This window comes from Phoxinus phoxinus (assembly GCF_949152265.1).
Source record: "Phoxinus phoxinus genome assembly, chromosome: 25".
Taxonomy (NCBI): domain Eukaryota; kingdom Metazoa; phylum Chordata; class Actinopteri; order Cypriniformes; family Leuciscidae; genus Phoxinus; species Phoxinus phoxinus.
In genome coordinates, this window is record NC_136900.1 from 2,627,015 (window position 1) to 2,654,514 (window position 27,500).

General features: G+C 41.9%; 1 protein-coding gene across 1 annotated transcript in view; it reads left to right on the forward strand.

Moving 5' to 3' along the window:
• wwox (WW domain containing oxidoreductase) overlaps window positions 1-27,500 on the forward strand; it is a 236,378-nt gene that overhangs the window by 73,952 nt on the left and 134,926 nt on the right. The window contains exons 7-8 of the mRNA XM_079603341.1: window positions 11,101-11,286; window positions 16,734-16,998. Of these exons, the coding sequence (XP_079459467.1) occupies window positions 11,101-11,286; window positions 16,734-16,998 (451 nt within the window). The remainder of the gene's footprint in view (window positions 1-11,100; window positions 11,287-16,733; window positions 16,999-27,500) is intronic.

A 27,500-nucleotide genomic window follows, 5' to 3' on the forward strand; every position in this document is an offset into this window, starting at 1 on the left:
GCTTTTTGTGTGTTTTTTTCCCGCTGTTTTCTTGTGTTTTGTTTTTGTTTTGTATTGTTTTGATTTTTGTGAATTGTTTTGTTTCACTTTTTTGTGAATTGTTTATCTGAAGATGTTGTGTATCCGGGTTTTGGAGCAGAGCCAAGCACATGGCAGAACTGATCTGGGTCTGTATTCCTCATATTTGTGTATCGCTAGTGTGTGTGTGTGTGTGTGTGTGTGTGAATGCATCTGCGCTTTCCTCGTGTGTCGAGGCTTGACGGCTGAAGTGCCAGTTCGGGTTTGTGCAGATCTTTCCCTGGCCTGTCCTCAGCCTCACTAACACATCTGGGCTGGTCAGATCCTAATGGAAGCTGTTAGCCGTTAATAAGAGGGAGAGATTAAGCTGTTAGTTTGGGACCCGAAGCATTTATTTGGCCCAGTGACCCAAAGTGTGTGTGGGGATTGAGAGTGCTTTCTCCCTGGCGCTTTGAATCGTCCAGTTCTTATATTTGTCTTCACTTCACAGCTCAGGATAGTTGCAGTGAAAGGTTTGAGACTCTGCACATAAAAGCAACGCTTTAACGCTTCAAAGTAAACCGACACTTAACATTTAATACACTTTTGTTTGTGTGAAAGCAAATATAAGCTCTTGGGGTTTGTTTACACTACAGAGAGGTGTTTAGAAGCAAGGTTTGACCTAAACCATTGTTCAGATCCCCAGTCCTGCGTATGAAACACATCTAAATGTCTTTAGCCGGATGACCTCTGATGACCTCATGCTCTCCAGCGAACACTTCCACACACTCCTCGTGCGCATGTGACCCGATCACACCCGAGCGCGTGAGGGAATGAATGGATGAATATCCTCTCTCTCGCTGGCCAAGGTTGTATTTCTTCATTAGCGGTTCCCAGGATGTGTGTGTGTGTGTGAGTGTGTGTCCCGGAGGAGGTGGAGTAGATTAATTCTCATCAGAATGGAGAGGTGCTCAGGTGTGAATGGCAGAAGGCAGCTGGTGAGACCACAACACGCCTCCCTGTTTCTGTTTCCGTCGAGATGTCTGCCGGCACACACACACACACACACACACACACACACACACACACACACACACACTCACACGCGCACACACACACACACTCGCTCGCTCGCACGCACGCACGCGCACACACACGCACTCAGTCACACACACACACTCACACACACACGCACACGCAAGCACGCACACACACACACACACACACTTTTCTTTTGTAGCGCTGGTAAACCCCCACCCTGCTTTGCCCCGCTCGCTCATTCCTTTCCTCTCTCTTTGTTCTTCGCCCTCAGTGTGTTCAGGTGGGCACGGGAAACACATTTCCACACACTTATCATCCCTTTGTTCTCGTCGGGTTCTGTGGTGTTTAACTCCGTCTGCTGTGAAGTGTGTTGATCGCCTGTGATGTTTCATTTCGTGTGTATTGATTGCTTGTGGACAGATTCCTGACTCGAGGTGTTCAATCCGAGAGGAATGCAATAAAGCGACTCGGATATGCAACAGAACAATGCAAATATTCTCTCCAGAACTAGTTATATTCGAATTATTGTAGAAAAGTTTGTATACTTGTGTGTCAGTCGAGCTGTCTATGGTAAATCACATGATCTACTCCTATTGCAGGAACAGTTTATTGATAAGCTAACAATGAAATAACATATAGGCTAACTATATAAATACACACATTTAAAACTAGATAACTCTACATATCAGTAGTGGATGATTTTTGTTTTTAACAATAAATGCTTTGTTTTGTTTGTTATTATGAGATGTCCCTCTCCACAATGCCCCCCCCCCCCCCAAATTCCAAAGGAATATGATTGATATGATTATACATTTTTTTTTATGTTATGATTGACGAATCATGTAAGTACATTCAAAACATAGCCTTCTGTAAGCCTAGAAAACAAAGACTCACCTTGGGAGGAGACAACTATAGTTCTACTACGATTGAATCTGTAAGTTTATCTGCTTCAAGAACAGCGCCATTATTACTTGCTAGTGAGAAACGTCATATCATCTCTGCTCTGATTGGTCAGATGGTCCAGTCTGTTGTGATTGGTCTACTCTGCTCTGCTCTGATTGGTCAGATGGCCCAGTCTGTTGTGATTGGTCTGCTCTGCTCTGCTCTGATTGGTCAGATGGCTCAGTCTGTTGTGATTGGTCTCCTCTGCTCTGATTGGTCAGATGACCCAGTCTGTTGTGATTGGTCTGCTCTGCTCTACTCTGATTGGTCAGATGGCTCAGTCTGTTGTGATTGGTCTCCTCTGCTCTGATTGGTCAGATGACCCAGTCTGTTGTGATTGGTCTGCTCTGCTCTGCTCTGATTGGTCAGATGGCTCAGTCTGTTGTGATTGGTCTACTCTGCTCTGCTCTGATTGGTCAGATGACCCAGTCTGTTGTGATTGGTCTACTCTGCTCTGATTGGTCAGATGGCTCAGTCTGTTGTGATTGGTCTACTCTGCTCTGCTCTGATTGGTCAGATGGCCTAGTCTGTTGTGATTGGTCTGCTCTGCTCTGATTGGTCAGATGGTCCAGATGAATAACTTCTTTCATGGAATCCTCTAAAAGGAAAGCACAACACATTGGTAAAAATGTAATGGCTGACAACTAAATATGAAATGTATATATTACATTGTATATATTGTGTGTATATAATAGCACATGGTTTATATATATAAACAATACGAATAGCACTGCTGTTGCAATGGCAGGTTTATAGACCGAGACAGGACAACAGCAGCTGTACTTGGACGGCCGTTGACTGAACTCACTTTGCTAAAAGAGACTTTGCTATATTAAAAATGTTAATGCTATGTTGTACGCGTTCTACATACATTTTGTGCACCTCCCGTTTTCTCTTTAAACTGATTTTGCTTTTAAATGTGACGACGACCGATATAAACTTATGTCAGAGATGCCACAGAAGAACCCTTTTAGTTCCCTAAAGAACCTTTCTTAAAATATATATATTTTTGAAGAACATTTTAATAATATTAAGAATCTTTTGTGCAGTGTAAAGATTGCTTGGATGATAAAGGTTCTTCATGGAACCATCGATGCCAGTTAAGAGCCTTGCATGCAGCGAGAAAAAAACACTTCATAACAAAGAGATCCATAGATGTACATCATTTATATTTAACATCTCATTGCCCATAAAACCTTAGCGCTGTGAGAATAGTCTTTTACAGTGTGTGTGTGTGTGTGTTATCAGTGTCTCCGCAGAATTACTCGTGCCCGTCGTGGCTTTGCTAATGACCGTGTGTTTGTGGGTGCCGTCTGTGTAACACCGTTTATGTGTGTCTGTCTATTTTAAAGCATCTCTCTGTTAGCCACACATTTTCTCGGCGGCCCATAAACGCAGCTCTTAATGACGGCCGGCCGGAGTGGAGGGAGACAAAAGCAATCATTCTTTTATGGGCAGAGATTATTCTCAGGTCAAAGGTCGTGCCCTGGGGGTTCTTTAAAGTAAGTATGGAGCGTTATTCCTCCCGGTTCGCTCGTTTCCGCCCCCGCTCGCCCTGACACGTAAATTGCACATTTGTGGAAGACCCCCCTGATCGCATTAATAAGTTTAAAGGGAGTTTTTACATTATGTGGCCTAAGCTATTAAAACCATTTGTTAGCTTTTTGCTTATGAAGACACGCCTGGCGGGGGGGCGTCTCAGAACGAGTGTGTGCGAGCCGCAGATGTTAAATCAGAAGACACAACAGTAGGATTATCATGCAAACAACAACGCTGCTTCCCACAGAGGCCCATTTCCAAATCAACCGGAGAAATTACATAGAGAGAGAGAGAGAGAGAGAGAGAGAGAGAGATTTAGTACGATAAGTACGATATCTTAAAATACCTCCATTGCATCATCAGGGCCACTGTCTGTAGTTTTTTTCGGCTCAAAGGAAGAGCTTCAAAACTATAGCTTGATGTTTTGTGTGTGTATTTTCTGAAGTAAATGTGAATGGTTCTTGTGGTCTGCATAACACTATCACAGAGTTTTGCTGCATGGTTTCTAGTTTTTTTATGGGTGGTTTCTATGTGGTTTATTGGTAATTTACTCTTGGTTTACTGGTCCAAGAGTTTTTTATCCATCCATCCATCCATCCACCCATCCACCCATCCATCCATCCATCCATCCATCCACATCCATCCACACATCCATCCATCCATCCACCCATCCATCCATCCATCCACACATCCATCCATCCACCCATCCATCCATCCACCTCCATCCATCCACCCATCCATCCATCCATCCATCCATCCATCCATCCATCCATCCATCCATCCATCCATCCATCCATCCATCCATCCACACATCCATCCATCCACCCATCCATCCATCCACCTCCATCCATCCACCCATCCATCCATCCATCCATCCATCCATCCATCCATCCACATCCATCCATCCACACATCCATCCATCCATCCACCCATCCATCCATCCACATCCATCCATCCATCCATCCACATCCATCCATCCACATCCATCCATCCATCCACACATCCATCCATCCACATCCATCCATCCATCCACATCCATCCATCCACATCCATCCATCCACACACACATCCATCCATCCACCCATCCATCCACATCCATCCATCCACACATCCATCCATCCACATCCATTCACACATCCATCCATCCACATCCATCCATCCACACATCCATCCATCCACATCCATCCATCCACACATCCATCCATCCCCATCCATCCCCATCCATCCATCCACACATCCATCCATCCACATCCATCCACACATCCATCCATCCACACATCCATCCATCCATCCACCCATCCATCCATCCACATCCATCCACATCCATCCATCCACACATCCATCCATCCACCCATCCACATCCATCCACACATCCATCCATCCACCCATCCACATCCATCCACACATCCATCCATCCACACATCCATCCATCCACATCCATCCATCCACACATCAATCCATCCATCCACACATCCATCCATCCATCCACACATCCATCCATCCACACATCCATCCATCCACACATCCATCCATCCACACATCCATCCATCCACACATCCATCCATCCATCCATCCACACATCCATCCATCCACATCCACACATCCATCCATCCACCCATCCATCCATCCACACATCCATCCATCCACCCATCCATCCACCCATCCATCCCACCATCCATCCACACATCCATCCATCCACACATCCATCCATCCACATCCATCCATCCACACATCCATCCATCCATCCATCCATCCACATCCATCCATCCACACACACATCCATCCATCCACCCATCCATCCACATCCATCCATCCACACATCCATCCATCCACACATCCATCCACACATCCATCCATCCACATCCATCCACATCCATCCACATCCATCCACATCCATCCATCCACATCCATCCACACATCCATCCATCCACCCATCCATCCATCCACATCCATCCATCCACACATCCATCCATCCACCCATCCACATCCATCCACACATCCATCCATCCACCCATCCACATCCATCCACACATCCATCCATCCACACATCCATCCATCCACATCCATCCATCCACACATCAATCCATCCATCCACACATCCATCCATCCACACATCCATCCATCCACACATCCATCCATCCACACATCCATCCATCCACATCCATCCATCCATCCATCCACACATCCATCCATCCACATCCACACATCCACACATCCATCCATCCACCCATCCATCCATCCACACATCCATCCATCCACCCATCCATCCATCCATCCATCCACCCATCCATCCCACCATCCATCCACACATCCATCCATCCACATCCATCCATCCACACATCCATCCATCCATCCATCCACCCACACATCCACACATCCATCCATCCACACATCCATCCATCCACACATCCATCCACCCATCCATCCACACATCCATCCACACATCCATCCACCCATCCATCCATTCATCCACACATCCATCCACACATCCATCCGTCCATTCACCCATCCATCCACACATCCACACATCCATCCACACATCCACCCATCCATCCACCTATCCATCCATCCATCCATCCATCCACATCCACCCATCCATCCACACATCCATCCATCTGGAGCGCTGTGTCATACGCCATATCTGTCCCAGTCTCAGCTCGAGGTTCAGGCTATTTTGTTCATTAATGACGTCATCACAAGTCGACTCGACTTTCATCACATAAATGTTGACTTTTAAAAAATCTGAAGTCGTTCAAGGCCTGGTTTGGATACAGCTCAATCATTTGATGCATCGTGATGTTAAGGAATGAGCGTCCGCTGAAGTGTTGTGTTGTGTTCCTGGTTTCCGGGTGTTTTCCGTGTGTCACTCGTGGGATCCGTTATCTCCTGCTCACGAGCTTCACAGACATGCTCCTCTTCCATTACACGCTCTCAAACACAAGCGTGAAAGTCATAAAGTTTAATGGTGTTCTCTCGCAGGTACAATCACTCCCTCTTTTTGAGTCCACGCTTCATTAAGTCCCAGAGAGATCTGTGAGTGTGTGTGTGTGTGTGAGTGTCAGTCAGTGTTGGAGAGTAGATCAGTTTCCTCCACAGATGTTTCCAGCGGGTCATGTTCTCCAGCGGGAGGTGAACGGCTCTCTCGGGTGTGAGTGAGTGTGTGTGTGTGTGTGTGTGTATGTACATATATATATACCATATTTTCCTGACTATACGTTTTTTCATAGTTTGGCTGTCCTGTGACTTATAGTCAGGTGCGACTTATATATCAAAATTAATTCATACTGACTGAGATGAACCAAGAGAAAACATTACCGTCTACAGCCGCGAGAGGGCGCTCTAGTTAGCAGAGTTGTTCAGAAGCGACACCGAGGAAGAACTCAATGTATTCAGTGTTGAGGAGTGAGATCGGGAGCTTGGTGAACTTGCTAACCGGTAACTTGTTGGACTCGCTGGCTAATGTTAGTTTAGCCTATTCAGCCTCAGGTATATATTCTTTATGCTATTGTGCAGCTGAATAACTGTTAATGTGTTACGCTAACATGCCGGACACTATTCAGCTGTTGTTCTGCTATTGTGTAGTTGAATAACTCTCCTTTCCAGATTAAATGTCTGTTCTTGGTCTTAGATTTTGTGAAACAAATGTCTAAATAAATGCCACTTATATATGTTTTTCTCCTCTTCATGACACATTTTTTGACTGATGCGACTTATACTCCGGAGCGACTTATAGTCCGGAAAATACGGTATATATACAGCGGGGAGAACAAGTGCATGACATTAGTATTTGATCACCAACCAGTAAGAATCCGGCTCTCACAGACCTGTTCGTTTTTCTTTAAGAAGCCCTCCTGTTCTCCACTCATTACCTGTATTAACTGCCCCTGTTTGAACTCGTTACCTGTATAAAAGACACCTGTCCACACACTCAATCAAACAGACACCTGTCCACACACTCAATCAAACAGACACCTGTCCACACACTCAATCAAACAGACACCTGTCCACACACTCAATCAAACAGACACCTGTCCACACACTCAATCAAACAGACACCTGTCCACACACTCAATCAAACAGACTCCAACCTCTCCACAATGGCCAAGACCAGAGAGCTGTGTAAGGACATCAGGGATAAACTGTAGACCTGCACAAGGCTGGGATGGGCTACAGGACAATAGGCATCAGCTTGGTGAGAAGGCAACAACTGTTGGCGCAATTATTAGAAAATGGAAGAAGTTCAAGATGACGGTCAATCTCCCTCGGTCTGGGGCAGCATGCAAGATCTCCCCTCGTGGGGCATCAATGATCATGAGGAAGGTGAGGGATCAGCCCAGAACTACACGGCAGGACCTGGGCAATGACCTGAAGAGAGCTGGGACCACAGTCTCAAAGAAAACCATTAGTAACACACTACGCCGTCATGGATTAAACTCCTGCAGCGCACGCAAGGTCCCCCTGCTCAAGCCAGCGCATGTCCAGGCCCGTCTGAAGTCTGCCACTGACCATCTGGATGATCCACAGGAGGAATGGGAGAAGGTCATGTGGTCTGATGAGACAAAATAGAGCTTTTTGGTCTAAACTCCACTCGCCGTGTTTTTGCGAAGAAGAAGGATGAGTACAACCCCAAGAACACCATCCCAACCGTGAAGCATGGTGTGGAAACATCATTCTTTGGGGATGCTTTTCTGCAAAGGGGACCAACGACTGGACCGTATTGAGGGGAGGATGGATGGGGCCATCATGTATCACCAGATCTTGGCCAACAACCTCCTTCCCTCAGTAAGGATGGGTCCTCAGATGGGTCGTGGCTGGGTCTTCCAGCAGGACAACGACCCGAAACACACAGCCAGGGCAACTGAGGAATCTCACCGTAAGAAGCATCTCGAGGTCCTGGAGTGGCCTATCCAGTCTCCAGAGCTGAACCCAATAGAAGATCTTTGGAGGAGCTGAGAGTCCGTATTGCCCAGCGACAGCCCCGAAACCTGAAGGATCTGGAGTAGGTGTGTATGGAGGAGTGGGCCACAATCCCAGTGTGTGCAAACCTGGTCCAGAACTGCAATGAACTATGATCTCTGTAACTGCAAACAAAGGTTTCTGTACCAAATATTAAGTTCTGCTTTTCTGATGTATCAAATACTTATGTCATGCAATAAAATGCTAATTAATTACTTAAAAATCATACAATGTGATTTTCTGGATTTTTGTGATTTTCTGGATTTTTTTCTGGAACTCAGTTGAAGAATACCTATGATAAAAATTACAGGCTTCTACATGCTTTGTAAGTTGGAAAACCAGCAAAATCGGCGGTGTATCAAATACTTGTTTTTCCCACTGTACGTCAGGTGACTGTAAATGCTCAAAAAACATTTTTTGCAGTTTCCATTGCAGTTTTGGGAAATATTTATTTTTCGAATTGCCTGAAAAAACACCTCATGCGAGCGTAACAACTCTTTTTCGATTAATGGAAGTTTTTGCATATTTACGTGTATCCATTGGGCGCATTTTCAATTCGCAATTTGATGGCTAATAGAAACGCGGCTAGTGTCTCCAGGTCCAGTCCGGTTCTGGCACAGTCTTCTGGCGTCTGATAGAAAGCTGTAAATGAAGACAACTTTCACGTTTGAGAGTGACAATCATCGAAAACACGACATCAAAAAAAGAAAGGCTTCAGCATAGAAAGATGAGAGTTTGCCCTGGCCTGAATCCTGCAGTAGACTATAGTAGTGAGGGACCTGAAGAGGGCCGGGTGCAGGAGAGGCCTCACAGTTACACACATCGGGGACGCTTTCACCAAGAAAAGCATATTTGGGAAAATATTCCCTAGTCAAGATGTGCCAAGCGGATCGTCCTGCCCAAGCGGACGAGTGCTGTGATGAACTCTGCCTCGACTGTTCTTCAGGGGGTGAACACTTATGCTGTCAGTCGTGCCGAGGGTTTATCTCTGAAGTGTCACTTTGGCTTTCAGTGAGCTTGCATAAGTTGTAATATTTACATGAAAGGTGCAAAGGTTCAAATATGATTAAAAAAAAATTATATTCACTGTATGTATGAAATATTATTAAACATACGTTACATTTATATTATATAAAAATCCATACGAAATGTTAAAAATATGAAGAATATTTTGATATATTGAAAAGCATTAAATAAAATATTATACAATTTAATACATATTTATTTTAATTATATATTTATTGTTTTACCATTTTTATTTATATTATATATGAATACATATAATATCGCATCTGCATTACAACCTCGGATGTGCATTATATTATATTATATTATATTATTATAAACCGCTTACATTAGTTTTCTTTATTAAATGTGATCATGTAGGAGCATTGAGTCTTGTTTTCATGTCATGCTGTATTTCAGATGGAAAGCTTTATGTAATAATAAATAATAATTATATAATAATAAATAGATAATGCGGCACAATAAATATTAAAACACTGTATTGTGCTTGTAACCCGTGTTGTGCTTGTTTGTTTCGCTGCTGCGTGTTTCTAATGAAGCACATGTGTAACCGTGGCCTCCGCACATTTCCCATAATGCCGTGCGTTCCCACTGATGCACGCTGCTTTCCACATAGAACCTGAAGGGAAATGTGAAGTGTACTTTTTTTTAATGTCATAGAGAAGACTCATTAAAGCTGGGGCATAACAATTCCTCCATTAATTTTCCAGCAACCAGTTTTTAATTAATAGTGCAGGCAGTATTAAATATGAAGTACACAAATTGCCTGTGGGCTTCGTAATTAATTCTAATGGAAGAAATTAAAAATTGGTGGGGTGGATTGCGATTATTCTGCTGTATGGCCGTGGTTTCGGGACCACTGGAGCGACTCTGTCAAAGAGAAAGATCTGGAAATCTGGTTCCTCGCGCTGATGGACGGCTCACACACTGACCTTGGACAGACCTGAGCGCGTGGGTTTCAGTCCCACTTCCATTCAGAAGCATTTCTGTTACATCTGTCATTTGCTTTCGTTTGGGAGGTTTTTGTGGTTTTGTTTTGGTGGAATTTTTTGTTTTGTTTGATTTTCGTTCTAGTTTTTTTTTTTTTTTTTTTTTTTTACTTTATTTTTTGCTTTTGGTTTGTTTTTTTGTGTTGTTTATGGTTTTGTTTTAGCTTTAGGTTTTTTGTTTCGTTTGTTTTGCTTTTATTGTTTTGTTTTTACTTTTAGTGTTTTCATTTGGTGTTTAAGTTTTTTTGTTTATAGTTTGGTTTTTGTTGATTGTTTTTTGTTTTATTGTTTTTTTTTTGTTTTAATGTTTTTTATGTTTATGTTTTTCTTTTGGTTTGTTTTTTGCTTTGTTTTTATTGTTTTGGTGTTGTTTGTTTTTCCTTTGGGTTGTGTTTTGTTTTGTTTTTATTGTTTGTGTGTCGTTTATGTTTTTTTTAAGTTTTTTTTTTTTTTAGTTTTTTTTTTCTTCTAGTTTTGTTTAGTTTTAGTTATCTATTGTTTTGTTTTAGTTTCATGGTTTATTTGTGGTTTTGCTTTTACTAACACAATGATTGTTTGCAGCATGAGTTGCTGTCCCTCATTGAGCGCCGCTGTGTCCCTGTCTCTGAAGGCCTCTGCACGTGCTGGTGTGTAACGCAGGCGTCTGCACTCAGCCCTGGAGACTAACAGAGGACGGGCTGGAGTCCACCTTCCAGATCTGCCATCTCGCTCACTTCTACCTGGTGCAGCTCCTGCTGGACGTCCTGCGGCTCTCGGCCCCGGCCCGTGTGGTGGTGGTGTCCTCGGAGTCACACAGGTCAGAAACACCTCACATCTCTTACTTCAGTTCATTTCTGAAGCATCCATGTTTATGTACATTAATATGTATATTTGTTGCTTCGTCAACAGTCTCTGTCGCTCATTTGTCCAGATTGATTTCATCTATTTGTGATGGAGACTCTCAAACCCCCGCTAGGGGTCAGCGTAACAGGGGAAGAAGAATGAGTCTCACTACCAAGTTTTATTTTCAAAAGGGTTTATCGTCAGCGGCAGACAAGGACGAAATAACAAACAAAACAATCTTTGATTAACCCCCTACCGCCCTTAATTTGGCAAAGATATATATATAAATACAACAACAAAAATATTTACAGGAGATACAAGTCCGTTGCAAACAATGCAAAGTAGAATCCAAAATCGTTGTCAATCAGACGTGGGTCAAGTTAACAAGAATTATCACAAACACAATCTCAAATGATCCCTCACAATCTCTATGATACGACACTAGACAAGACGGCGACGATGATGATGCGAAGTAATAGCGCAGTGGTACGCGATCAAACACACAATGGCACAATAATGGCGTTGGTTGAGTGTTTGGGGCGGTCTTATATCTGGATCAGGTGTGCAGGAGAACCAATCCCAGCCTCAGGAAATGATCTCAAGATACATCAGGTCCATTACCGTGGGATGTACTATAAGTGCAGTGCAGATAGTATGCAGAAAGAGAGAGCTAACGGTTCCTGTTACATGACTATTAAATAAGAAGCGCTTTGAAGAACATGTTGGACTCTGAGAGTGAGGGTCCATTAGATTAACAAGCCCCGTGTGTCTTACACGGTCTCAATTCACTCTCCCCAACTGTAAAATCACTTACTTGTAATCGCAGTAACTCCTCCATTTAACTTTAACAGTTGATTTCCCGTTCTCTACCACACCTGATCATTTCTGATCCTCACCTCCTCATCTCTATCAGTCCCACTGCCTTTAATATGTGGCCTTTTGAGCTCACCATCCGACCTCTGACCCAGGAAGAGATTATATTTCCCAAAGCCGCGAGAGCCGTTAAACCTTGACACCACTGTACGAGCGGCTGAAAGCGGGGGGATGAGGGAAATTGAGGGTGTCAAACTGAAATGTGTTCAGCGGGGACGTTTATCTGCGCTGTAGCACTGGGGCTTAAGTGACAGATCGCGTTGGCATTTTCCTGCCGACTCCAAACACGAGACAGGATAGTTGGACGGGAACCTCGCCTCTGAAAACTCCCGCTTTTATACTTCAGTCTCTTTAAAGCCGGATCCTGCGGTCATTAAACACCAGCCTGACCTGACCTTTCCATACCTCTGCTCTGAACACACACTCTTTGCACCCCCGAACGCCTCTACTGGGCAAACGTGTGGATTATCCTGGCCGTGAGATGATGACCGAGTCAACATGTGCAGAGGATAGTGCGGATGGATATATTACTGTTAAACTGATAGGGATAGTTCAGCCAAAAATATCATGCTCATGTCGTTCCAAACCGGATTTTCTTTTTCCATGGAACATAAAATGACTTTTAAAGTGCCCCTATTATGCTATTTTAAAGGTTCCTGATTTTGTTTTGGATATCCTACAATAGTTTTACATGAATCAGAGGTAATTTTCTCATAATATCCATCGCAGAATCAGATATTTTCTCACAGTGTCTTTTAAACGGTTCAATCAAGGATTCATTCGCTCTAAACCGAGAGCTGCTCTGCTCTGATTGGTCAGATGGTTGTGATTTGGTCTACTCTGCTCTGATTGGTCAGATGACCCAGTCTGTTGTGATTTGGTCTACTCTGCTCTGATTGGTCAATGACCCAGTCTGTTGTGATTGGTCTTCTCTGCTCTGATTGGTCAGATGGCCCAGTCTGTTGTGATTGGTCTGCTCTGCTCTGATTGGTCAGATGACCCAGTCTGTTGTGATTGGTCTGCTCTACTCTGATTGGTCAGATGACCCAGTCTGTTGTGATTGGTCATAAACCAAACGCTCATTATCATATCTGAACCTCAGCTCTCGATCACAGTGATACGAACAGTGACGATGGCGTGGGTTTTAACGTATCAATCTCATCAAAGTGGATTTGCTTTGTCAGCAGAAAACAGCGTCTTCTCGACATGAACACGAACTCTTCAGTCTCAGATACACTAGTGTTTGAGGGCGGGGCTAAGAGACACTGTTCAGCCAATCAAGACCATAGACTGACATTATGCAAATTAGTTACAAACCTCAGCAGGAAGTGAGACGGCAATTACTGACGACACATTTCAACAGTTCAGAATCAATTATTTCTATTCAGAGTCAATAACTCCATTTATCTGCTATTTTAAACTTTACCTATCTTTTGCACTCACTACCAGCGATATTACACTGCATGAAAGGAAATATAAAAAAAACATTAAATAATGTTCACTGTCACACGGCACTTGAAATTTAATAGTGATGCATGGTAATAATAATAAAAGAATATAATAAAATATTATTTATTATGCATGGATCATATTATATTAATAAGGAATAACTATTAATTATGCATGTATATGTTTTTAAATATCAGAAAAGTGGTCCATACGACTTTAAACTTTAGTGTTTGCAGCGACGCGATGCCCGCAGATGTTGTGTGTACCCAAGCAGAGATGTAGCGTGTCAAACAGCAACACGCGCCGCACTGAGCTTGTCATACAGTGAATGTGACGTTTTGATTGGTTGTTATGTAAAGCACATAATTAAGAGGTAAACTCTGAATGCGAGTGCGGGCGCTGAACACACTCGGATCCGCACTAGGGGAGGGACAATTCATTTCACTGCAGTTTCTTGGGACTGTTGTTTACACACACACAAGGACACATCGAGAAAACACAGCGCCTTGTGTTCAGGGGCCTTGTCAAACATCTGGCGTTTAACAGCTTAGTCAGAGCCAATTAAAGAACGTCATGTCGTAGCGTTGATTTGCATGAAGCCAGACCTGGCCTGCCAAAGCTCATTTAGTTCATTTCTCCATCGGCTCGCGTTCCGGAGGCTGTTCCCGCAACTTACGGCGACGGGAAATCAGTGTTGTCCATTTGTTCAATATTGACCATTTACATTCATTCTTTTTAGTTCACCCCTAAATTTTCATCAATCATTTACTTGCATTGAATGAATGTCTTTATTCTGTGGAACATGAAAAATTATATTTTGAAGAATGCCAGGAACCGAGCCGTTTGTGTGACTGTAGACTTCTGTTTCAACAAAACCAAACCAAACAAAAGAAGACACAAAAGACAAAACACACACACAAACTATGGCTGCTACTTTTGAGAAAAATCTAATTTGAACGGATATTAAATATCAAGAAATGTATTCGAATTTATTAGAATATCTACGAGCCCCCCCAAGAACCACCGTAACGGAAATTCAATCACAAATTTATTAACAGTCTGACAGTCATAAACAGGACTCAAAAAAATGTTGACTTAATGTTTAAAACAGCAGGTTATCAACTTAATCTTTATGAAGTGCCTATGCATAGCCAATCACAAAATTAGGCTACATGGAAGGAAAAAACAGAATCGGAACAGCACGGCACAAACAATAATGTGACAACTTAAACCGCAGCAGGATCGCTAGAAACACCAATCTATCAAGTTGATCTGGGTCAAGTGCGGCTCTCTTTTTACTGACGATGTTCCCCGCGGTGGAGAACACACGTTCGGAGCTTGGCACACACAGGTATCTGTCCGTCAGTGTTGAGAGAAGAACTTTATCTTTAACGGTTACTTTACCATCTACGGTGTAGAACCCAAAGTATTTCCAGACACTACTTTTTAGATGAGTCGGGGTCGTAATTGTCCGCTCGGGCTGGCCGTTCTGTGTTATCTTCCATTTTCAAAACAGGGAGGCTATGGGCTATTATTCGCTTAATTTGGTCATGGGCTTACGCTACAATACGTTTAGAGCGCCGCTACTGGCTGAGAGGGCAAACCATAAAATAAAAACAAACGGTCTAATCATAGACTGTAAAAAATGGCACTTTAAAAACCGGATAGTTTATTTATAGTTCGATTATGGATATTTCACGTCATGTTCGAATGCATATTCGCATTAGAGTTCTCAGCGGGCCTGAAAATTACAACCCGACCCGACCCGGCCCGTGGCTTTAAAAGCCCGGACCCGATCTAACCCGACACATCAACATGAATTATCTGCCCGAACCCGGCCCGCGGCCCGACGGCCGTGTATTTTTTTTTCACTCCACGAAGCTCCCGCTGCACAGGTGTTGTGTGACCTCTCGGTGACCTGTTCGCTATGACTTTACGTGGCAAAACGTTTCCAGATTCCTGTAATACCACTCACAGTTGACCATGCAATATCTAGCAGGGATGTAATCGCATAGGCATCCTATCACAGTGTACAGTGCTTGACTTCACTGAGCTCTTCAGAACAAGTGTTTGCTAATGCAGACTGATGAGTAGGTGCTTGATTTTACACACCTGTGTCAATGGGTCTGATTGAACGGGTCAAGTTCAATATTCAACAGGTGTATCCCAATACTTTTGTCCATATAGTGTTTTTTAAGTGTCTTTTTAACTGTCTTTATATTTATTAGGGGTGTAGCGATACCCTCATGTCACGATTCGATACATATCACGATATTGAACTCACGATACAATATTATTGCGATTCTCCAAGACATATGGTAAAAGGTAAAAAAAAAATTATTGATTTGAAATGTTAAATTTGGTATTACATTGTGTGTGTAAATGAAAAGGCTTGGACTTGTTGCTGGAAACCCAAAGCACAGGACAATAGAGACGCCAGAATAACAATATTCATGATTCTGAAGATGAAAATACAGAATTATTTTAGATTAATATATACTTGTGCTCTTTCACTGACTAGATATATTTAAAATAATGTTGGCCACTTTTTACTGGTAACATCAGACATTTGGCATTATCAGGACCCACAGATATCCCCCCCATTGCATTATTATACATTATATTCAACATTATATATAGTGCTAAGCATAAGTGAACACACACATGCTAAAGCTGACCAAAAAGAGGAATAAAAAAGCATCGTTTGGGATTTGATCTTAATGCCGTAATTTAAAAAAATTGGAAAACTCCAACCTTTAAGGACACCAATTTTCTTTGTGAATGAATAATGTGTGGTAAATAAATAAATGTTCTTCCGTAAAACACAGTGTGCATAAGTCAGCACACCCCTGTGTTAAATAAGAGGCAGATTTATATTTTTAAAGGCCAGTTATTTCTTGGATCCGGGACACTATGATCCTGATAAAGTTCCCTCGGCCTTTGGGATTAGAATAGCCGCACATCCTCACACACCCGTCACCACACCTGGAGATCGGCATGGTTTTATTTCTATTAGGCTAACTTATGCTAAGCACTGTATTGTGGCACGATATATAGTGTTACACCCGTAATGTTCATTGCTGGTTGTTGTTTCTGCAGGTTCACGGATCTGATGGACACGTGTGGGAAGGTGGACCTGAACCTGCTGTCCCCCCCGCAGAAGCAGTACTGGTCAATGCTGGCCTACAACCGTGCCAAACTCTGCAACGTCCTCTTCTCCAGCGAGCTGAACCGCCGCATGGCACCCTTCGGCGTCACCTGCAACGCACTGCATCCTGGGAACATGATGTACACCGCCATCCACCGCAGCTGGTGGCTCATGACCCTGCTCTTCACCTTCGCACGACCCTTCACCAAGTCCATGGTAAGAGCGTTTCCCTTCTGTCCCATGATGCAGTGTGAGGATTGAGGATGTGTGAGACCTCTTCAGCAGAAGGCCACTGGTGTTCATAACACACGGCACACGCCGAGCTGTCTTCAAGCGCACCGTAGAGCGGCTGTACAGCTAATTCCAGCAGAGTTTGATGTTAGTGTCTCGCTAACACAACACCCTAAAGGGTTGCTCGCTCAGAACACGGCTTTGCTTTTAAAAACACGAGCGGTGGAAAAGAGAAAGAGGCAAGGCTTCGAGACACGGTTTTAGTTACACTACTTTGAAGTCGAGAACCTCATTTTAGGAACGATGTGTCTTGTGTGAGAATCATCCATCTAGAACCTGTTTACATGAAAACAACAGAGAAGCAGCAGTGCAATGCAAACACTTATGCTTCTTTTATTAACAATTTTAATGATATTTTGTGGATTTTTGTTATACATTAAATTATTATTATTAATCAAGCATGCTTTATTATATATATATATATATATATATATAGTATATATATGTAGACACACACACACACAATTTAATGGGTGATAGCCAATAAATGATTGATAATAAATGAATGACAATAAATGGCTTTATATAAATGATTTTGTTTAAATAAATGAAAACACTAAAAGTTAATTTAGGCTTTCCAACCTTACAATGTACAGTATGACATCTATACTATAAATTACTTTTGGGATTACATTTAACAGTGTTTTTGAATGATTTGTGTAAATAAATAAATCAGTCAATAAATCATTCTAATATTGGCCAATAACCGAGATGGATCCATAATTAATGTGCATCCATAATTATTATTGAATGCATTTTTTGCATTAACTACACTGAACAATATTATAAACGCAACACTTTTGTTTTTGCCCCCATGAGCTGAACTCAGAGATCTAATACTTTTTCTATGTACACAAAAGGCCTATTTCTCTCAAATATTGTTCACAAATCTGTGTTAGTGAGCACTTCTCCTTCGCCGAGATGATCCTCCACCTCACAGGTGTGCATATCTAGATGATGATTACACAGCTGGATTATTGCACAGGTGTGCCTTAGGCTGTCCACAATAAAAAGCCACTCTAAAATGTGCAGTTTTACTGTATTGGGGTCCCGGGCGGACAAAAAAAAAGGTTGTTGATTGTCGCATGTGTAATGCTGGTCCACTCCTCTTCAGTGGCTGTGCGAAGTGTGTGTGCGTGTGTGTGTGTGTGTCACGCTGCCGTAACGCTGCTCGTACACCCCGGCGCTGCATAAATCAGGCGGGCAGCTCTTCCTGTAGGGAACTCTCTGAGTTTTAGCCCGAAGAGGCGAGTCACACACACTTACAGAGACAAACTATAAAATTCAACATCCTCATAAATCATAAAGTATCTGCCTGTCTCGCACCTGGAGCACTTCCTTCCGCTTCTGATATGCTTTAGGCCACACAATGCATTTGATGTAGTCTTTGTTTTAATTTCGGTTGAAAACTCTGAAGGCAGTGGTGTTGAGTATTTCAAGAGATTTGATTAAGTATTAAAGAGATAAGTATGAATATGTCATAAGTTTATGCGCACAGCCCAGTCATAATAACTCCGACCGGCTCATTTCTCCAGCTGTCAGTCATGTTTGATGGATCAAGCCGTTTCTGAGCTGTGATTTGCTAGTTTGAGTCCTCGTGCTTTTGTCTGTTGATGAGACCGTTATTAGTTTTGAACAAGAAGCACAATATTTATGACATTTTTACAAGTTGATATATATTATAATTTATAATAGGGCTGTAAACAATTAATCGAATCCAAAATAAAAGTTTGTGTTTACATAATATATGTGTGTGTATAATTATTTTGTATATATAAATACACACACATGCATGTATATATTTGAGAAATATTTGCATTTATATACTGCATATATATTTTTATATATGATTTATATTATATATAAATATAACTATTTTATATATAAATAACAAATTTATCTTAAATATATACATGCATATTATGTAAACACAAACTTTTATTTTGGATTTGATTAATCACGATTAATCGTTTACAGCCCTAATTTATAATATATATAATTTATATTATACTAAATATACATATTTAATAAATTATATATTACTAATTATTATATGATGTCTAAATTATGTTATTTTCAATTTTGCTAATTAATTTAGGAATCAAGACCTAAAAATCTATATACATTTTGGGATTACATTTAACAGTGTTATCGAATTAATTGTGCCTTTTTATTATTATTATTAATAATAATAATAATTATTATTTTATTTATTTGTGTGTTATTTCTCCACCTTTAATGAACGTAGTGTGTTTATGACTCAGACACACACTGAGGACAGCCCTACTTCTTGGCGAGGTGTTGATGTGCCTCTCTCCCGTTCTCAGATATTAGTGAACTTAACACGAAACACTGCTGTACTTTATTTATTGGTCATGAGGCTATGAAGATGGTATCGTTTTAATTGCTTGCAGTCTCATATGGGATGCTGGGAAATTGTTCAAGGCTGCACAGCTCTGCATAATGTTGACAGGAAGAGCCCGGGACGATATTACACCCAAGCGCAGTAAATGCCTTTGTCTTCTCCAGAAGCTGTAGGTGATTTATAACTGCGCAAATCTAGAATAAAACCTCTTATTTTGCTGTTTTATTGCATCTGAGTGGGACACTTCCATTTAGTTTAGCGTTTCTTAATGGTTTGATGCATAGATGCATCAAACATCGCAAATTACTGGATGATAATGTAAGATTAGCCTTCATAAAACCAAACAAACTATTTAATAATCATTTTATTAATACATTTTGTTTTCTTAATATGGACCAAAAAACCAGTCTTATGAGTATAAAAAAAAATTAAGATTCATACATAACATGAAAGCTGAATAAATAATCTCTTCATTGATGTGTGGTGTGTTAGGATAGGACAATATCTGGTCGAGACACAACTATTGTAAATCTGGAATCTGAGGGAGCAAAAAAATGTAAACATTGAGAAAATCTCCTTTAAAGTTGTGCATTTATGTTCACGATTGTGCTGCATTCACTCACAAAAATACATGTTTTATATATTTACGGTAGGAAATTTACTAAATATCTTCATGAACATGATTTTAATATCCTCATGATTTTTGGCATGAAAGAAAAATGGATAATTTTGACCCATAGAGTGTATAGTTGCTATTACCCGTGCATCATGTGACTGGTTTTGTGATCCAGGGTCACATATCGCAGATTTAAAAAACCATCAAATTGATATGCCATATTAAAGTGCAAAGGACGTTTCAGTGTAATTCATGAAGCCGAGTATCATCATCTGATCTTGTAATTTGTAGATAATGTTCAGTTTTGCTGAGTGAATATAAAATCATTGGGTAAGAGGCAGGACTGATATCTGAGTTAAACTCACAGGACTCTTCATCTGTAATCTGTCCATCAGATATGATCCGCCGTTCATCTCTGCAGTGGAGCATTAGCTGATCTCCAGATGTGTTCAGCTTTGATAAGAGCGGAGTCGTGTTGTCCTCGTGGAGACGAGCGGCGGCTCTGATCTTTCATCCGGTCATCCGGCCAGAGTAAACATTACTCTCCACCAGTGTTGGGGAAGTTACTTTTAAAAGCAATGCATTACAATATTGCGTTACTCCCTTGAAAAGTAACTAATTGCGTTACTTAGTTACTTTTTTAGAAAAGTAATGCGTTACGTTAACTTTTTTTTATAACACAAAAGTTATATTTTTGGGCAAATGTAAAGACCCTTTCACACCGAAAGTGAAATAATAATCCTCAGACTGAAGGAACTGTGTACAGAAAGCAAACAAGCAAATCTTTCTATCTATCTATAGTCATTTCTGCTTATTAAACTGAATCCTCGAAGGTCAGAAGCAAGTACATTGGTCAATAAAGTGAGATTAAATGCATAAAAAATTATGTTTTATGTCACATATTTAGTTATTTGGAGGTTTGCATAGTATTCTGATTCTGCATTTCACTGATTTTATTCATTTTGAGGAATATTGAATATTTTTTTGTGCAAGTGAGATGAGTAAATGCTCACATTTAGTCTAGAACTACAATAAACATCATGTACACACACGCACACACACACACACACACCTCTGCACTTTGATTTGTCTCAACATGAGGACAGGAGAGCTGTCAGTCAATAAGTGGGAAAACAAAGTAACTTGCGTTATTTATTTGAAAAAGTAACTCAGATATTTTGTTGTAAAGTTTTTTAAGTAATGCGTTACTTTCTTAGTTACTTGAAAAAATTATCCGATTACGTAACTCAAGTTACTTGTAATGCATTTCCCCCAACACTGCTCTCCACAGAGGATAGTGTACCATTCAGGATACAATTTTAACAAATTTATTATTATTATTAGGGCTGCATGATTAATCAAAATAAAATTGAATTTGCGATTAGCTTCACGATTATGAACTCACAAAGATGAAGTGTGTGTTTCATGTTGAAGCGCAGCAGTGTGATCAGAGCGGCTTTCTGCCAGTAAACGCCGTTACATCTGTGCAAGTATTGTGAGATTGAGTCACTTATAATAATGTGCTTTTTTTTACATAAAGAACACGTCTCTCCAAACATCTCTCCAAACATCTCTCCAAACATCTCTCCAAACATCTCTCCAAACATCCAAACATCTCTCCCAACATCTCTCCAAACATCTCTCCAAACATCTCTCCAAACATCTCTCCAAACATCTCTCCAAACATCTCTCCAAACGTCTCTCCAAACATCTCTCCAAACATCCAAACATCTCTCCCAACATCTCTCCCAACATCTCTCCCAACATCTCTCCCAACATCTCTCCCAACATCTCTCCAAACATCCAAACATCTCTCCAAACATCTCTCCCAACATCTCTCCAAACATCCAAACATCTCTCCAAACATCTCTCCCAACATCTCTCCCAACATCTCTCCCAACATCTCTCCAAACTTCTGATGAGAATCGTTTACAAGCCAACAGAAGAGAACATTTACTCCGCTTACTTTATAATGTTGAGAGTTTGAAACAACTTCCTTTTCTGATCTCACACGTCTTTATATCACAGAAATAGCCAGATAATATATTCATTTATAGTATTATATACAGTAATAAAGGCAATCACAATTTTACCCAGAAAATTCACAGTTAGACCCCCCCCCCCCCTCGTGCAGCCCTATTTATCATTATTACTATACACTCCAACATTTTTTTATTTTGGGTCAAATATGGACAAACCCAGCCGTTGGGTTAAATTTTTAAATGACATTTTTAACCCAACGTTTGGGTTTGTCCATATTTGACCCAAAATTGGGTTGAAACAACCCAGTATTTTTTAGAGTGCAATAATGACTCGATCTGGTATTGGTTCACGATGCACTTCAGACATACAGTGCAGTGTATAAAAGGTGTGTATTGTGTCCTAGACTGTTTTTGACTGAAACTATACATAATTATAAAGATTTGCACACTTCAACAGTATGTGTTTTTTTCTTGCCCAAAAAAAAGAAGATAATTCTCTATATCACAAAAGTGAAATATTGTGCAATGATCCATTTGTCCCGATTTATTGAGAAGCAACACAAATTTGACAAATATGCCCTCGGTGAATCATTTGGATGTGAAAAATGATTTGCAACCAGGATATCCTGTTGTGTTATGAAGCGTAGCGCATGAAATTTAATATAATGACTCGCCAGAATCGGTCTAGAAACAACAAAACGTAGCAATTTATGTTACTTGCTCAGAAATCCAAATCCAAGAAATCCCCAGACATTCATATAAAGATTGTACAAGCATTTTTGGTTTAGATCAGTTATGCTTTAAGTGTATTTTTTCCTCAATGTCGAAAAAGGTCATGTTTGATCCGTCCTGTGTGGTGTTATGTGGAGTACTATCCGTCCCCGAAGCCTCCGTAACCTTTTCATTTGTGTAGTCAAACAGCTGCTTTAGCATGTTCGGTCTGACATTTCTTGGCCGGTTGGGTGTTGTGGCATCTAATCGCTGCTTGATGCTTTGGGACGTGAAGCTGCTGGGAAAATCACGCCCCCCCCCCCCCCTCCACCGCCGCTTCATCGGGACCCGGGCCGCCATCTGACCGCGCGCTTTCAGCAGTTTAGCGCAATTATTTTCCCCGGGATTCTGCCTCGGGCGCTACGCTACCTTTTTACATATGCAGGGGCTGAACTTTTGACCACGGCCCGACAGTCGTACATTAGCCGACGGTTTGCTCTAAAAGGGGGACTTTAACAAGTTCCTCTGTGCATTGGCGAGTGTCTGGCGCCTCACCTGTGAGATAACTCACCCAGCGTCCTTACGGAGGCTGGATCTCTCGCGCTCAGCGCTCTTGTGAACGCAGGCGATGCCGCTGATGGATCTTTCCACGAGTCTGGCTAACGAGGGCTCTGCTTCTATTAGCGCACTACAGAGGCATTACCCGTTCTCTCGCTCTTCTTTAATGAAGTCTCGTCCCCCCGAGCGGCCGCTGTGGCGCTGTGATGAGGCCTGTCGGCGCGGCGACCGTCCCCCGGTAACCGGTTGTTAGGTCAGGTGTTGTTATCTGCCGGTACACGGCTGCGATCAGGCCGGCGCTGACAGGCGCTCAGCGGAGCGAGAGGAGCGGGCCAGAGGTCCACACCCGGATCCCCTTCTGCTGCGCCGGGACGCCACGAGCTGCCAGACGCCCTAATGGGCTCATAATTGGTGATTAGGACCTGCAGGTTGAGAGGAGAACCAGTTCAGTCAGGCTGCGGGAGTGCTTTCCTCGATGGGCGTCACATGTGCCGTCTCTGAGTCTGCTGGAGCTCTCGGCCTAGAACGATCCGCTCGTGTAGCAAATGCACTGTTGCCCTGTGGATATATCTGACAATACCCCTCTTCTTATTCAAGGGTTTTCTCTAGATCAGGGATCCCGACCTTTGCCCCAACAATACACATTTTGGATGTCTCCTTTATCTGACCGCGCCATTTCAGTGGCCGATAAGGCACCTTGGTTAATTACTAGTTGGTCAGACTAGTTCTTAATACACACAGTTTTAAAGTCGATCATTTTATCCCTTAAAACTCATCTTTAATCATCAAAATGACATATTTTTTATGTTTTTTCCTTGAAAAAAAAAATTCTTCATGCCTTAAAATACCTTGAATGTAACTCGACACCCTCGCCTCATTTAGTATGCGCGGTTCTATGAATATGCAAATGAGCCCTGCCTCCACTCACTCACTCAGAGATCCACTGGTTGACGATCACACGTTGATCTGATTGGTTACAAGGTAGTGTGTGACGTCAGAAACACCAGCGATTTCAAACCGTGTTTTTGAGACTGTCTTTGGTTCACTGCAGTTTTAAGCAGAAAATACTCAGCAATGCTGTCCACTTATGAACTTACACATGGTGTGTGTTAAAGCGTATTAAAAACACCACATATATCATATATAAACAACATTAATGCTGAAGTTTCACCACAGGGGGACACAGTGGGCGACGCTTAACACAGTACTACAGTATGCATGTTGTTTTTATGTGTGGTTTGTTTGTGTGCTGGTGATTGTACAGCACTTCGGTCTGTAAAGTGCTTTATAAATAAAATAAAGTAAAGTAGTAGCTATGTTTATGCAAATAGCCCCTCGTCTGAGTGTCTATTAATGAGCTGACGAGGTGTGTGTTGGCTAGAAGCTGTATTGTTGGGCTGCCTCCTCTAGATAACAAGACTTGCAACAAGTTTTTCCTCTTGGTTTGCTCAGACCAAAGTTCAGTTCAGCTCTGTTGGACCCGCCGGTCTCCGTTCACGCTTCTGTCCATTTGCTTCTACAGAACAGTTGTATCTGCCCGAGAAGGCATACAGCGATGTGACTAAGGCCCTGTTTACACGAGAACGCTCGCGGGTGAAAGCGTAACAATATTTGATCGGATGTGTCTTTCGTTTACACGGCGACGGCGTTTTTGGGGCTTAAAAACGCAAAAAAGTGAAACCGCCTCCAGAGTGGAAATCTTAAAAACGCTCCACCGTCGCGTTCCCGTCTAAAGGGTAAAAACGGTAAAAACGCAAAAGTCTGCTAGACAGTGAAGGCGTCGCGTACGCGTTTACGTCACAGGCATGCGCCAGTACAGGAAAATAACAAAACATAATCAAACTAAAATATAGCATTAATTTCATTGACAAAAAAAAATAAATTCTGTCATTTTTGAGCGACACGTGAAGAGCGCCGAGGGTTAAAGCAGCGGCTTTACCGTATTAAACATGAAGAACTGTGTCAGCGTCTCTTTAACTGTCAGTGCTCCACATCGCCACCTAGCCGCCTGGAGTGCACACTACATCCAAGTTCACACACTTTTGCGTCACCATATGCACGCAGATTTCCCCCCCCCATAACGCTCGTCTAAACGCAGAATAAACAGTGATAACGCAACGCCACTTTTGCGTTTTCTCTTCAGATCGTTTCCGTGTAAACATAGCCTAAAACTGAAACTAGTCATCAATTCCTAATCAACAGTGCTTATCTTCTGCCGTATGAGCCTTGTCTTCAAGCGGACCCCAGGATCCTCATGTCCAGATGAACACAGCACATCTCACAGACATGTTCTCCTGTGGTGACCGTGCACCCGACACACGGACCGCAGGCTCAGAGCGAGCTGTGAACTGTGTGTGTAAACATCACCACACCTCGTCCTGCGTAACGCTCTGCTTGCAACTGAACATCAGACCTTGAATAGACTTTAATCTTTAATTTAATCGGGCAACATGTAGGCTTGATGTTCTCCACCCCCCCCCCACATTACCTATTATGAGTCTGGAAGACAATCTGAGGCCTAAAAGCACACAATCCCATTTGCTTGTATTGACATGTGTGTCTCAACTCAATCCTATTACCAGGATTATAGTCTACCAAGACACACCGTTTCATTACAATAATGTGTTGGTCTTCAGGCAGCCACACACACGTACACACACACACACACACTTGCCCCTCTTTGGAGCGAGTTGGAAACCGAGCAAATAGTTTATTGCTTGATCAGCCGATGCGGCTGGGAAGGTGTCGGGATCGATAACGGACCAATCAGAGGCGGGCAGGCCACATTCGGGAGAGCCGGGAGCTGTCATGTCAGTCCCGCTTGACCCCCAGTCAAAGTCACACAGCGGCCCATCCATCTGAGTGTGTGTGTCTGATCCTGCGCGCGTCCTGAACACACACACGTGCCCGCGAGTGACACCGCGACTTCCAATGACTTGCGTTGATGACGTTGTTCTGGAGGATCTGTCACTTTGAGGGATTGTTAGGCGCTTCTTCTTTGCTTCGGGTTGCATCATGTGATCACAACGGCTATTTAAAGTTCAGTCAAACCTAAATATATCCAGACTCCTTCAACATGTCTCACATTACCACAGTTTATTCGCTATAGTTTAGAAAATGGTAATAACATATGAGAAGAACTGGTTATTTGACAGGTTTTGTCCATCTTCTGTTAGACTGTCTCACACACGAATTATGTTGAATATCTGTTAAATTTAACTGCACAATTAGATAATACCAGTTTAGCTCAACCAGTGACCAAGCAATGCTTCGTTGTGTTCAGTGTGTGTGTAAAAAGAGCATTAGCAGTTACAGACAAACAGCTCAAAGCGTCTGGATTTTGGGGTATAATATGCCACTTTATTTACGTTATTCTGCTCTCCTCACACACAGAAATGTCTATAGTGTCCTGCACACACTCGTAAAACAATATCAAAAATGATATCTGGTTGGACTGTATAGAGTGATTGCAGGAAAAGAAAAAGGCGGTAATTACAATTGAATGACATTTTTTTTACATTAAGGCGAGACACGGCAGGCAAAAACATCGTTTTTTTTTCACTGGTCAATTTTGAGATTTTGGGCTATTTGTCTTCAATAACATCTTCTTTCAGACTTGTGGAGAAAAAAAGTCCAAAATACACATTTAGATCTTTATTTTACTAACTTTGTCTATTTGCGTTTGTAGATTTCTCCGAAATTCAACAAAAGTTGGCGTTATAAATGAACATCGCTGTCTGCACGCCATCATCACACACACCGCTCTCTCTCTCCTGTACAATGCTGTCGGATCCAAATATGGTCATTTCCTTTTAATCGGCAACCAATGGTGAAAGTACAATGGGCATTTAACTCTAAAAGCGAAATCTCATTGGCTGATGTCAATGTCTGACACCCTGATTGGTTCAGATGCATCACGTGACGCGCTCTGACACTCAGATGTGTTTTGACTGTTTTTCTGCTCAGTTAAAGGCCATAAATGCTGTGTTTACAAGTTTTGATGTGATTTAGGTGGTTTGTATTGTTGTTGCTAATGATTTGATGAGATATTGTCAGTAAATAGTTGTTTCCACTAAAAAAGTCTGATTTTTTACATTACAAATCTTTAAATGCCTTTTTCTCAAAATTAGTTTTTTGTCATTCTCCAGTGACACATCTCAGCCGATGTTCACCAAACTCTCCAGTTACACACTTA